This window comes from Candida parapsilosis, contig 005504 (assembly GCF_000182765.1).
Source record: "Candida parapsilosis strain CDC317 annotated contig 005504".
Taxonomy (NCBI): domain Eukaryota; kingdom Fungi; phylum Ascomycota; class Pichiomycetes; order Serinales; family Debaryomycetaceae; genus Lodderomyces; species Lodderomyces parapsilosis.
In genome coordinates, this window is record NW_023503277.1 from 885,363 (window position 1) to 898,305 (window position 12,943).

Below are 12,943 nucleotides of genomic sequence, written 5' to 3' on the forward strand. Positions count from 1 at the left end.
TATGAAAAAATTGAAAAAAAAAAAAAAAATAATAATAATAATCGCTTTTTCTTTTGCCATGAACAGTGGTGTGAATCCAGTGAGACCATTGTACTCACCGTCAAAAGTATCCTTGATTGAAGTATTCTTTGTTTGCTTCGCCCTTGGGTCATTATTGGTGGTTGATCTATGGGCACTATTCCACTCCAACTATGTTTTCTTGGTGATTTTCTTTCTAACCTTGAAAGTGTACTTTGTTACAGAGTTCTTCAACACAGCATCGTATCAACCCCGCTCAGTCACTTCAAAGTCATTTTTGATATACGGCAGCAGGGGTAATCAGGAGTTTTGGTGGATGCAAATGCTAACCGTGGTGGAAGTGTTGTTCAAACCATGGGGCGAGCACAGATTAACGGCTGTAATTGGTGCTGCTATTGCTATTGTTGGCTTGTATATGCGACATTTGGCAATGAAGCAGTGCAGTGATTCCTTTAACCATTATATTGCAACTGTGAGAAAGCCGCATCACAAATTGGTAACCTCGGGAGTATATGCAATCCTGCGGCATCCGAGCTATCTTGGTTTCTGGTTGTATGTAATAGGGACGCAGTTGTTGTTGAATACTTATACTAACCTAGTTTTGGATATTCTAATCCTCCATTATTTCTTTACCAAGCGTATTGCATATGAGGAGTGGATGTTGGTGAATAAATTCTACGGACAAGACTATGTCGAGTATCAAAAACGAGTAGGTGTATATATTCCCTAACTACAAGCTCTTGTTCATAAACTTTCTCTTTGTAAATGCCAACCAGAATTTACTAGGTACGTCTCCACCGTCTGCGTAAATCCTATTTAATAACCTTTCAGCCAACTCTTGTCTAAACTGCGTCAAGTAACCCCTCAATAAATCAGCATCAGCTCTAGTCTTTGGTGGCAAGTACAATGAATTCAATGGGAACGAGATATCACCGGGTAAAGCGAAATTGTCAAGACTCAAATTACTCAATACTCTAGTTGCTTCTCGGTGTGGCATCGTTTTATTGAGCTTCCCCAAACAATCGCTAATAAACAAGATTCCATAAATCAACAACCTATCAGCATTGCCTTTGATTTCAAAGTTTTTGAAAAACGAATTAGCTCTAAACAAGTCTAATGTCTCCTCCACTATATCATAATCTTGATCCGTTTCGAAAGCAGGACCACGAAACTTGGTTTTGAAGGGGAGTAGTGATAGATTACCAATTGTTCTAGCGTCTTGAGATTCTTCTCCAAGGAATGTGGAATGGTATGCAGGCATGGCGTGGGAGGCGGTAAGAAGGCTGTGGTGGTGGTGTTGGGTGTCAACGAGTTTTCACCGATTTTGCTCTTTTTCTTTCAAAAGGTAGCGTTTAACTCCGATTGGGCAAACATTGCAACAAGGGTACACAACAACGCAACAACGCAACAGCGGCCATCATACGTCAATCGAGTAGTGGAGAGGGGACGAGAGTGTGCGCTCTAGAGCCACTTGCTAGATCACATCACATAACTGAAGCTTTGTGTAGTGCTTCTTTTCCTCAAAACATCACCGTTTTTTGGTAACCACACAGCTTTGTTGGTCCACAATTCACCTTGCTCACACTTTACGATGAGGCCGTTTTACCTTTAAAGCCCACTTGAAACGATTGCTTTTGTTCCTCCCTGTAGCTTTAAATTTTTGATGTTGCTTTTTCCAATATTGCACTCAATTATCCGAATTAGTGGAAAAAGTAAACAAACGTAATAAATGTGAAATCGCTTAAAAATAGTAAAAAAATTTAAAATATCAAAAAGTTCATTCGGAATTCAGCATCAGCTCATACTATTCGTTGTATCAAACTCACTGGTTAATTCCTGAAGCGACCCTTTGGATTGAATTTTTTACCCTCGTTTGAAATATGTCGACATTGGCATTGTCACCAAGTACTAAGCTTAAGCGCTCAATGCCCAACTCGCCCAGTAAAGAGAATGACGATGTGTCAGAAGTCAAACATGAGAAACGTTACGTAAGTGGGCCAATGTCGGCGACCGAATCATTACTTTCACCTTCAAAGAGGGAGTTACTCAAACAAATGAGTCCAAATGTTTTGAAAAAGTCTAAACCATTGTCGGAGTCAATAATTAAACCACCGCATTATGTTACAGAATCCAAGTTCCAAAGACCACAATTACCCTCTTCACTCAAGCCTAAATTGGAACAAAGGTCTAAAACTTCATTGACGCTTCCATCAACAAATGTGCCGCCTTCATTTCGTCGCTCCAACTCGTTACTCCATCGATCAAATAGCTCATTAGCTGATGCGCAACAATCTTCGATCAACTTGCCTGATAGGTTTATTCCATCGCGACATAACTCTGTAAGCGGCAAGCTCGACTCGTCTACTGCATCACCGGCACCAAATGCGTCTCCAGAAACACATATAAAAGCACAAACATCAAAGATATATCAACATCATGTGGCGGAAGCATGTGGTCTTGAAGTAAACTCAAGAATATTACTTTACCAACCTCCACCACCTGAAAGAAAAAAGCCTGTTAATCTTGCGACTCACCTATCACAATCAAGCAAGCTTAAAATTGGGAAACACTCACTTCCACCATCAATTGCATCAGCGAGAGCGAAAAAGATCCCTTCTTCTCCAGAGAGAGTCTTGGATGCACCTGGATTGGTTGACGATTTTTATTTGAATTTACTAGCATGGTCACTGTATAACCTTTTGGCAATTGGACTTGAAGATGCTGTTTATGTTTGGAACGCCTCCACTGGATCAGTCGGACTTTTATGTGAGCTCCCCGATAAAGCTCTAGTTTCCTCGGTGAAGTGGTCGCAGGATGGCTCCTACGTTTCAATAGGAAAAGATGATGGACTTATTGAAATTTGGGATATTGAAAAGAATGTGAAATTACGGACACTAAATTGTGATAACCATTTGACAAGAGTTGCATCACAAGCATGGAATCAACATGTCTTGACCAGTGGAAGCAGGATAGGAAGCTTGTACCATTCCGATGTCAGAGTGTCATCACATCTAAGTGCAAAAGCTGAAAACTGTCACGATTCAGAGATATGTGGCATCGAATACAAGCACGATGGTAAGCAATTTGTCACTGGTGGGAATGATAATGTCGTCAACATTTGGGATGTCAGAAACACTACTCCATTATTCACTAAAAATAATCATAAAGCCGCGGTTAAAGCATTGTCATGGTGCCCTTACCAGCCCTCATTATTGGCCACAGGAGGTGGTTCCAATGACAAGACAATCAATTTTTGGAATACTACTACAGGTGCTAGAGTAAACACAATTGAAACAGGATCACAGGTGAGCTCATTAAACTGGGGGTACGCACATGGCACAGGAATGGAGATTGTTGCCACACATGGGTTCCCAACAAATAGCATCTCATTGTTTAGTTACCCTACATTACAAAAAACTGGAGAAATTGTCAATGCTCATGACACGAGGATTTTGAATGGCTGTTTGAGTCCGGACAATCTCACACTCGCAACTGTCGCTGGTGATGAAAACTTAAAGTTTTGGTCTTTGTTTGACATGAACAAGTCGGCAAAGAGGTTGCATGAAGACGAATTAAATGACTCCAAGGACGAACCAAAGATGAAAAAGATGATGAACCTTCGTTAGTAGACGTTTAATTGAGATGAGATATTGTAAATATTTGAAGTGCGCGCAAAGTCTCTGATAAAAATTCCCTCTATGTTCAGTAGCAATGCCACGATCACCAACCAACACCCTTATAATAACCAACTTGAGTGATGAGCTATTGCAAGACCCCCACGATTTGATTGATGTTATTTCTAATACACATGATTTGGTACAGCTAATAATATTGCCTAAATTTGGTCGATTCATTCTCATTTGTGAATCGAGTCGAGTCGCTCAATCAATGAAAGACTTGTTATTGCGGGACTCCAGGTGGAACTTCCTTCGAGTGTCATATAGCATCAAAGATAACCGGTTCGAGATAAACAAACAGGACTTGCTTGACGCTACAGCTGGGGAAGACTATTCACAAATGAATTATTTGGAGCTCCCCCATGACCTAAATCTGAAACGATTTTTAATCAGCCCCCCTATGAGCCCCCATGACTGGGACCATTGGGACAAACTCGAAGAAGGGCCCAATGAAAAGGCAATATATTCACCGGAAGATTTATCGAGCCTATTATGGGAAAGGCTAGGTGACAATATGGTGAGAAAGTATCAGGATGATTCAAATCAAGTTAGAGAAGAGGTTTTGTACAACGAAGAGGGAGTTCCGGCAATTGTTTTAGACAAATCTGAGAACGATGTGTTGGAGGAAAAACTCCCCAAAACTAGCATGCCCAGTCCGTGAAGTATACAATTTTAAATAAAACACACCTCTTTAAATAGAATAAGGTGATTAATAAAAAAAACATTCTCGTTTTTTCTCGTTAACAGTCCTCTTCAAATTTTGTGCCAAAATGTTCCCAAATAGATTTGACGTAAAATAAATTTTACAACCACTCTCCGCGCTGCAACTCCCTATGGTAGTGAGACAGAAACGCTAAAATAGGAACCAAAAAATCATTAGGCAGCAGCTTTCATTCAATATAAATTAGCAATGGTTGCAAAAGTGGCTTGCTCGGGACCGTATAATCACACCTAACCATTAACCAAAAGGTGCGTTGGCATAAATAAAGACCCCTCCAACGCTTTTTAAAATTCTCTTCTTAACCATACCCCAGAAAAGCCAGCCAATACCCACCCACGCAAGACACCAGCAAAAAAAAAAAACCGTCACAGTTTCATCCGAAATAAAAGCTACGTCTATAAGTATATCATGCCGGCTTCTTCTTTTAAGTGGCCCAGATCATGTCTCTTTTCCGCATAAGACTACCTCGAAAAGTTTCCACGTATCAATGCTGCAAATGGCCGATATTGAATTCTAACTCAATGCATTCAAATCATGAGACTTGACACGAGTGATCTAGAGCGGTTCTAACCCTTTTTTTACAAGCAAATGATTGATGAGACTTGTCAGCCAGATTTTAGCAAAATGCGATCTTGACTTGGATAAACTCTTACTCGTCAAGAAGATGCATTGTGCAAAACGGTTTCATGCTAATGGACCAACTCTTTTGCTTAGCTCCGTTATGGCTGTATGGAAAGTCCGCGTAGTTCAGACGACTCCAAAGCGGAGCTAATTTCCATTGCATAACCGTCCCATAAGTTTTTGTGTTGTTTCGGAGTTTGTTTAATTAGGATGGGGGCGTGATGATAACAACTTGATACAGTACACTAAAATACGAAACAACCTGAAAGACGTGCTGTGCATCACTTCAACGAGCTCTGCAATGCAAGATACAGGCACATGGTTTATTGCCAAATACTGATGCTCAAAAATTCCCCAAGCTTTTACGTTGTTATTTGCAATGACCGTCATTTTCAATTGTGTAACGAAATTTCAGCTGATGTTAAAGCGGGGACGGATATAGCATTAGTCATGAAGAGAAATCTGCGGGTCAAAACACGGACACCATCAAGTAAAGCAAGGGCTGATTACCACCTCGCAGGACGCTATATAAGGTGACGGCAAATTCAGCTGTTTCGGCTAACCGATTTTTGGCAACTTTTCATGCAAGGTGCAAAATGATTTTTGGGAAAGCAATTCCTTTCACATTGCTTACTATTGCAATTTCAAATGAGTTACCTACAATATTTACAACACGCTCGCCCGAATCAAAGGATGATGCTTTTTCTGTGGCCAGCAATGGGAAACATAGCAATTCTCATTACTCGCCATCCAACAATGACACCGGTCTTTATATTCAAACATTCATAAAGGGTATTGAAATTCCTCGCGACGACATTTTACGATGGGAGGCGAGACGCATACAAGTTGTCAAAAAACGACTTGAAAATGGATTATTGTCGCTGTTGAAACAAGAAGTCAAACACTTTTTGTTCAATCCCAAGGTTTCCATTGATGATATTGCTGCTGAACGGGAAGCTTTGGTTCAGACAAAATTAAGAATGAGCCATGATGGTAGAAAGAGATTGGTGGCACGAGAAACTAACATTTCGGGAGCTGTTTCCCTGTTGATATTGAAAACACTGACAGGCTTCTCCTCAAGCTCTATTCACATGAAGAGCAATAAAGGAACTGCCGAAGGTTTCACAAAATGGTTTGAATCAAAGGTTTCCGATGAAAAGGTAATGCTTCAAGCATGCCCTGATCATTATGCTCTTGGTACCGCTTTTGGCTTGGGACAGGAGGTTGTAGAAACCACGGGCGGATCTGTTTTACCATCCCATTTTGCTATCAACTACCTAGCCAAATCTGACTTGCCTATTGTTGAAGATAAAGACTTTCCCCATCAGTTCAATGGACCAGCTTATAGAAATGGCACCGAAACAGTGATTGGAGGCACGAATCACTTAATGCGTTCGATTCCAAATAATGGAGGTTTTGAGATCATACCAAAAGTGTTTTTCCCGAGTGGCGTTCCAACTTACCTTTTGGAGCAGCATCGCTGGCATTTGGCTACTGAGTGGGGAAACTGGATCACTGCTTATGTCAACGATGAGATGGGAAGTGAGAAGAGGAGTGCAGGGGTATAATATTTAAGTCTGTGTTGTACTTGCAGTGTAACCCATAATTGAGTACTAGAATCAAGTTTATTAAATATTATTAACTTCTAAAATCTCTATAAAAAATCCACCGTCTCCTCTCACTTCTCCAGCTTCTTTTTGCCCTCCTTTTCCCTGTTTCCCTTTGGAACTCTGGCAATCCAGTACAATAATGCAGTGAAAACTATATTGACTGCAATGAAACAAATAACAAGTCCAAAATTTCTCCATCTCTCGCTATACCTGGCATTTATTGAAGCCAAGAACGTGTTCGTATCCTTGATGGTACAATATTGACAACCATTGGTTTCGACAATATAACCTCCCGCTTCCTCTGCATAGGATTTCAAGTATGATGAACAAGATTGTCCATTTGGAGGATCAACCGTTAGCAACTCTGTGCTTGAGCATTTGGCTGAGGTGTTCGCCAACCCTGTAGCCAACATACCTTGCACTAGATAAGTAAACGGGTTGCAACGGTACATGAAAATCCAGAATCTAGGCATTTCTTCACCGGTTTTAAGCACACCACAAAAGTTTAAACACATGGTGAATAAAAGCGTTGCAAGATTGGCGGCATTATCAGCAAGCTCCATGAATGACATGCATAAAAGAGCCATTGTGCTCGTGTAGACGTAGAAGCAATTGATGAAAAGCCACATAAGAACACCCCTTTGATCAACAGCGTTGGTAGGTTCAGCATTTGCATAATATCCAAGAGGGTAGTACCAACAAAAGTATGCAATTGTTCCCACTAAAATCTGGTACGGCATTTCGGCAGTGAGTTGGGAGGTGATGAATGCAAACCAGCTAAATGTTCTAGAGGGAGCTTCTCGAACTTCATAAACATCTCTTTGTTTCACGAATTGAGGAAGCAATTGTTGTACCATGGTATTGAACGGAACAAAGAACATAAATACAGAAAACATTTGATTCTGTAAACCTTGTTGTGTTCTATCAGCCTTGAAGAACGAAAATCCGTTGAAAAGCGCTGATGAGATAACTAAAAAAGCCTTTGCATATATGTACTCCGGTGTTCTCCAATCTTGAACGATGGTTCTCCAAGTCACGATTAAATATTGCTTCCAAAGTGGTGCAGCGTAAGTATATTTAGCTTCCGGGTCCTCATCTCTTGGTAACTTAGACAATTCGGTTTCCATAGTGGCAATCTCTTTTCTCACGTCTTGGTACTCCTGTGAATTTCTCCATACTTCAAAATAGTCATGTTTGGCATGGGAGCCCGGTGCAGCTCCAACAACTTGCAACATCCATTCAGCCGGGTTCGCTTCTGGTGGACATGGGTCTGCCCCATTCTTTTCGAAATAGTTGATCAAAGTTTTGAAATCCTTGCCCAAGTCTCCAAAGTAAACTGTTTTACCACCTCTCTGCAAGAACAATAAACGATCAAATTCCTGCAACAATAATGCCGAAGGTTGATGGATAGTACACAAAATAGCTTGTCCATGGTCTGCCAACTTTCTCATCAATTTACAAATCGACCATGCTGTTTGCGAGTCCAATCCTGAAGTAGGCTCATCAAGGAACAACAACAACTTGGGCTTGGCAACCAACTCAACACCAATGGTTAAACGCTTTCTTTGTTCAACATTCAATCCTTCTCCGGCAACACCAACCAAAGCATCACCATAACTCGTCATTTCCAATAAGTCAATAATGTAGTCAACATATTCATCCTTCTCCTTCTTGGAAATCTTGTTCGATTGTCTCAAGTATGCTGAAAACTGTAATGCTTCCCTAACGGTGGATGTCGGCAAATGCAAATCTTGCTGTTGGACATATCCAATAGATCTTTGGAATGACGAGTCGAGAGAATGTCCATTAACCAATCTTGTACCATCAGTAATCACACCTGTAGTAACTCGTTCCGACAAACAGTTCAACAATGTGGTCTTACCAGCACCAGATGCTCCCATCAATGCCGTAATCTGCCCAGGCTTGACCCATCCGTCAACATGATCCAAAATGACCCTATCCTCACTCTTGATCTTAACCTGGTAAGTCAAATCCTTCCAAAAGAAAATCTCCCTATTGCTTGGTATCTCAGTTGATCCTACGGACCCTTCATCTGCGTTACCGGTCTTTTCGAATCTGGCTGCTTCTCCTTCGGCTTCACGTGACACTTTTTCGTTTGGCATACCACCAAACTCAGAATCATGAGCCTCTTCCATCCTCTTTTGTTTCCGCTTCTTCAAAGATCCTCTCAAAAACAACACAATTTCACCTTTTTGCATAGCTCCTTTGTTGAATTCCGTGAGGGCAATGTAAACAAACAAGAAAAACACAACAAACCCAACAGTAATTCCCCAATTTCTCCACTTGTGCGCATTGTAATATTCATACGACAACTTGAGATAGTCTGTACCATCGACAACATCACTTCCCGGTATTGATCCAACAGCTGAACAAACACGGTTTGCGTTTCTAGCATTCTGATAATTTGCACCTGAAGGTACGAACTCTGCACACGAAAAATCTCTATTATGAAATTCATTAACCATTAATGATTCAAATACGTATCCAACAGGGTTAATGTAATTGATCCATCTCGACCATCCCAACATTTTTGGTGTTGGAATAACAAAACCTGTGAAAATAATCATTGCCAGTAATATAACAGTGGCAGGAGTCATGGCCTCTGCAATCGAATTGGACACAGCTCCAATAGATCTAAACATATGTGACATGACCAACGTACACATTATGCACATAAGCCAGTAAAAAAAAAACCTTCCAGCATCCCTTCTAAAATTGACCATAAAGTAAAAAACAATATTGAATGACATGGACATAAAGAATTTCGTTGGCAACTCGGTTATAACACTGGCCAAAGCATCGGCAGATGGTCGGTAAAGTGCAAACTTCTTATGCTTTTCCACAATTGGTCTTGCATCGAAAAGGGCCAAAATCTCCAAAAGCGACGAAAACGCGTTAAACAACACAGCCAAGAATAAGGATGCTCCACGCCAATAAAATGATTTGGTATCTGACTTCATATTGTAAAACATTGATGATAAGATGAGGCCCATTACCAATTGTCCAAAAATTGAAAATAATGTGATGGATGGATCACCCTTAGTTCTCAACCAATTTCTGTACATCAAATACTTCACTTGCAACCCAAATGACACTGTATATGGAGAAGCAGGGCGAATGTGGTCCGATTGTCTTGCTGTGTGTGATTCATGGTATAATTGCTTAGTGTTGAGGTTGTCACATTCGGCAAAGTATTCGTCGATTTCTTCTATCAAAGCAGCATACTCAAGTGAGTTCTTCCAACGTGCTTCGAACTCTTCAGCTGTACGTGGAACTTTATTTTCAAACCCTGGGCGTGGTTTTCTTTCTGATGGGTTGGATAATGATGTCAAGAAATCGGCAGTGGTTTGTCTTTGAGGACAATCCCACCCCATGTTGACGAAAAATTCCTTCGCTTTGTCAGCGCGACCAAAGAAGATTTGATACCCTTCGTACAATACAACAACCTTGTCAAACAAGTCGTAAGCATCTTGTGAACATTGGTAGATGGCAATCAACGGAGTGGTGTCCAAGACTGCTGCTGACGTCTTTAATGCTCTGATAAACTCCAATGCGGTAGCCGAATCCAAACCTCTGGTGGCATTATCCCAACATTGGATATTAGCTCCATTCAATGATGCTTCTGCAATTGACACTCTTTTTCTTTCACCACCTGAAACACCTCTGACAAAGTCATTACCAACATTAGTATTCTTTGTGTGTAACAAACCATAGGTGGCCATGTACACATCAGCCATGTGCTCTGCATATTTTTCTCTATCCACATTCTCGCCTCTGTTTTGTGGAGTTCTCATCCTGGCTGCAAACTGCAAAGTATCTCCAACCGACAAGTGAGGGAAGTGGACATCAGTTTCAGCAGAGTAGATGACATCGCCTCGATAGTGTTTGGCAATCTCTTTTGGTGTCAATCCATCGTAGGTGATCTTTGATTCCTTACCAAGATGGAAACCATAGGTGTTGACAGCAATTGTCTTCAACAAGGTGGAACAACCAGCACCGGGTCTACCCAACACAACAGTAAGCTCGCCAGGTCTCATAATAGCATCCATATGCTTAAGTATGTTGAACATTTTTGACTCGTCTTCCTTCTTCAACATTGATAGTGCCTCTGTAGCGTATTTCCAAAGACCATTGGTCACAGTTGGTTGATAATCGTTATCATTGGCGGTACCATAAGCTCTCAAGTTTCTGTAACCAACACCCAATCTCGAAGGCTTGTAGTAGTCAGGGTGAGTCTCAAACAATTTTTTTTGATTCTTGACCCAAAACTTAGCTTCGAAATATTCCGAGTTTGGATCCAATCTTTCATCTTCAATTTCCTCAGCTGAATTCACGCCAGGTACTTGTGACATATGCGTCAAGTATCTTCTCAATTTGGTTGCTGAACTAGTATCCTCATTGGTATAAGTCCTCGCAATTTCCTGCACTTCAAGAGCATCGAAGCCAGAAAATTCGTGAATCGATGATCCTGACGATGATGAAGGGGTTTTTTGCTTCTCTAACTTGCTTTTTGGGTCACCTTCAAGCTCAGTCTCGAATTCAGTCATGTTTCGTGGAGTTTCTGAATTGAATAGTGAAGAAAGAAGAGAACAAGTTTCATGATTAAAAGTTGGACTTTAGTGCATTTTATATCAACCCTAAGCACCACTTGTACGTAACCATTTCATCAACAGAACTCAGAAAAGAATCTGCAAAATAGAATCTGCAAAAAAGAATCATTTCGTAAATCTAGAAAGTGTTCCGTGACACAAAACTAATTCATCATAAAATCACGGAATCGGAACCTAAGTGATCGCAAGAACAACGCCGAATTATAAATCCACTTTCGAAAAAATTACATGGGGAATGACGAACAACGTTTTTAACAATCTCTTTTGGGGCACAAAGTTAATGACGTAATTTAGACAACTACTTGCACCAAGGCTTAGTCTCTCATTTCAACACAAGAATAACGACAAAGCTATTGAATCGTACTTCGTCCTAAAAGGCCCGCAAATCCAGACCATTGCAATCTTAGTAATCGACGAATAAGTGTGCTTTATTGGTCACAGATTTTGCCATGCTTTGTGGTTTTTCTTATCGAAAGGTATGAGGAGAATTGTACAATCTCATGTTTTTTGCCTAATCAAGTCTGGAACGTTTTTAGCACCAGAAAGAACTGAGTTTTGCGTGAATTTGGTCTGATGTGCGTAGCTGTGTGCGCGATATGTAAAAAAACCTATTGAAGACTAGCAATGGATGTTTGGGTTTTTGTGCATTGGGAAGGACATTGCGGAAATCTAGTACCGTAATTATCTCGTAATTCTACCTGGTTTAAGTCCTAGTCTTTTGCAGCATTAGTATCAAACCGAGAAAAAAAAAAAATGACAGAAAAACTTTTCTTTTGTGTCTTTATTGTCAGGAAATTCTTTTTTGAGTAAGAAAAGGATTACAAAACGTTCGAAAGAGATTGTGTCCTAAACTGGGTTTAATCGAAAATACGGAATTAACTAAATAATATACGGGTTTAGTCAAGTTTACGGGCTTAATTGAATGTACTGGTTTATCCGAACAATTACGGATTTAAAACACAGTTGCAATTTTAAAGTCTCATATCGTCTTTTGTGCACGTGCATAATCGTATAAGCTATAGCGTTGTATAACCATTTTTTTCCATGAAACAAAAGCAAATAAAACTGTGAGTTAATGTTTTACAGGGGAACTAAAGTTGAAGTGTAGAAGCATTGTATTTGCGTGTCGGAGATAGACCTTTTAGAATCTTAGTGCTTAGCAACCTATGTGTAGTGTTTCACTTCTCAACCTGTATATCCAAGTAAAGGTGACTTCTATGGATGTCTTTGATTATACTGAGGTCCGGATGTTGATTATACTGAGGTCCGGATGTTGATTATACTGAGGTCCGGATGTTGATTATACTGAGGTCCGGATGTTGATTATACTGAGGTCCGGATGTTGATTATACTGAGGTCCGGATGTTGATTATACTGAGGTCCGGATGTTGATTATACTGAGGTCCGGATGTTGATTATACTGAGGTCCGGATGTTGATTATACTGAGGTCCGGATGTTGATTATACTGAGGTCCGGATGTTGATTATACTGAGGTCCGGATGTTGATTATACTGAGGTCCGGATGTTGATTATACTGAGGTCCGGATGTTGATTATACTGAGGTCCGGATGTTGATTATACTGAGGTCCGGATGTTGATTATACTGAGGTCCGGATGTTGATTATACTGAGGTCCGGATGTTGATTATACTGAGGTCCGGATGT

The 12,943-nt window shown here is 40.5% G+C and overlaps 6 protein-coding genes across 6 annotated transcripts; 4 read left to right on the top strand and 2 right to left on the bottom strand. All coding sequences in view use genetic code 12, as the record gives it.

The window, feature by feature from the left end:
* Window positions 1-58: 58 nt before the first annotated feature.
* On the top strand, window positions 59-748 carry CPAR2_603750 (uncharacterized protein; the record flags this gene model as incomplete). The annotated part of the gene is made up of 1 exon (XM_036809879.1): window positions 59-748. The coding sequence occupies one exon, from the start codon at window positions 59-61 to the stop codon at window positions 746-748; it is 690 nt and encodes a 229-aa protein (XP_036663142.1).
* On the bottom strand, window positions 749-1,279 carry ARC18 (Arc18p; the record flags this gene model as incomplete). The annotated part of the gene is made up of 1 exon (XM_036809890.1): window positions 749-1,279. The coding sequence occupies one exon, from the start codon at window positions 1,277-1,279 to the stop codon at window positions 749-751; it is 531 nt and encodes a 176-aa protein (XP_036663143.1).
* Window positions 1,280-1,943: 664 nt separating this feature from the next.
* CDC20 (ubiquitin-protein transferase activating protein) lies at window positions 1,944-3,644 on the top strand (the record flags this gene model as incomplete). The annotated part of the gene is made up of 1 exon (XM_036809901.1): window positions 1,944-3,644. The coding sequence occupies one exon, from the start codon at window positions 1,944-1,946 to the stop codon at window positions 3,642-3,644; it is 1,701 nt and encodes a 566-aa protein (XP_036663144.1).
* An 85-nt stretch (window positions 3,645-3,729) lies between these two features.
* Window positions 3,730-4,356, top strand: RCN1 (Rcn1p; the record flags this gene model as incomplete). Its single annotated transcript, XM_036809912.1, has 1 exon — window positions 3,730-4,356. The coding sequence occupies one exon, from the start codon at window positions 3,730-3,732 to the stop codon at window positions 4,354-4,356; it is 627 nt and encodes a 208-aa protein (XP_036663145.1).
* A 1,277-nt stretch (window positions 4,357-5,633) lies between these two features.
* Window positions 5,634-6,605, top strand: CPAR2_603790 (uncharacterized protein; the record flags this gene model as incomplete). Its single annotated transcript, XM_036809923.1, has 1 exon — window positions 5,634-6,605. One exon carries the CDS (start codon window positions 5,634-5,636, stop codon window positions 6,603-6,605), a length of 972 nt encoding a protein of 323 aa, XP_036663146.1.
* Window positions 6,606-6,715: 110 nt separating this feature from the next.
* CPAR2_603800 (pleiotropic drug resistance family ABC transporter) lies at window positions 6,716-11,215 on the bottom strand (the record flags this gene model as incomplete). The annotated part of the gene is made up of 1 exon (XM_036809934.1): window positions 6,716-11,215. The coding sequence occupies one exon, from the start codon at window positions 11,213-11,215 to the stop codon at window positions 6,716-6,718; it is 4,500 nt and encodes a 1,499-aa protein (XP_036663147.1).
* Between the last annotated feature and the right edge of the window lie 1,728 nt (window positions 11,216-12,943).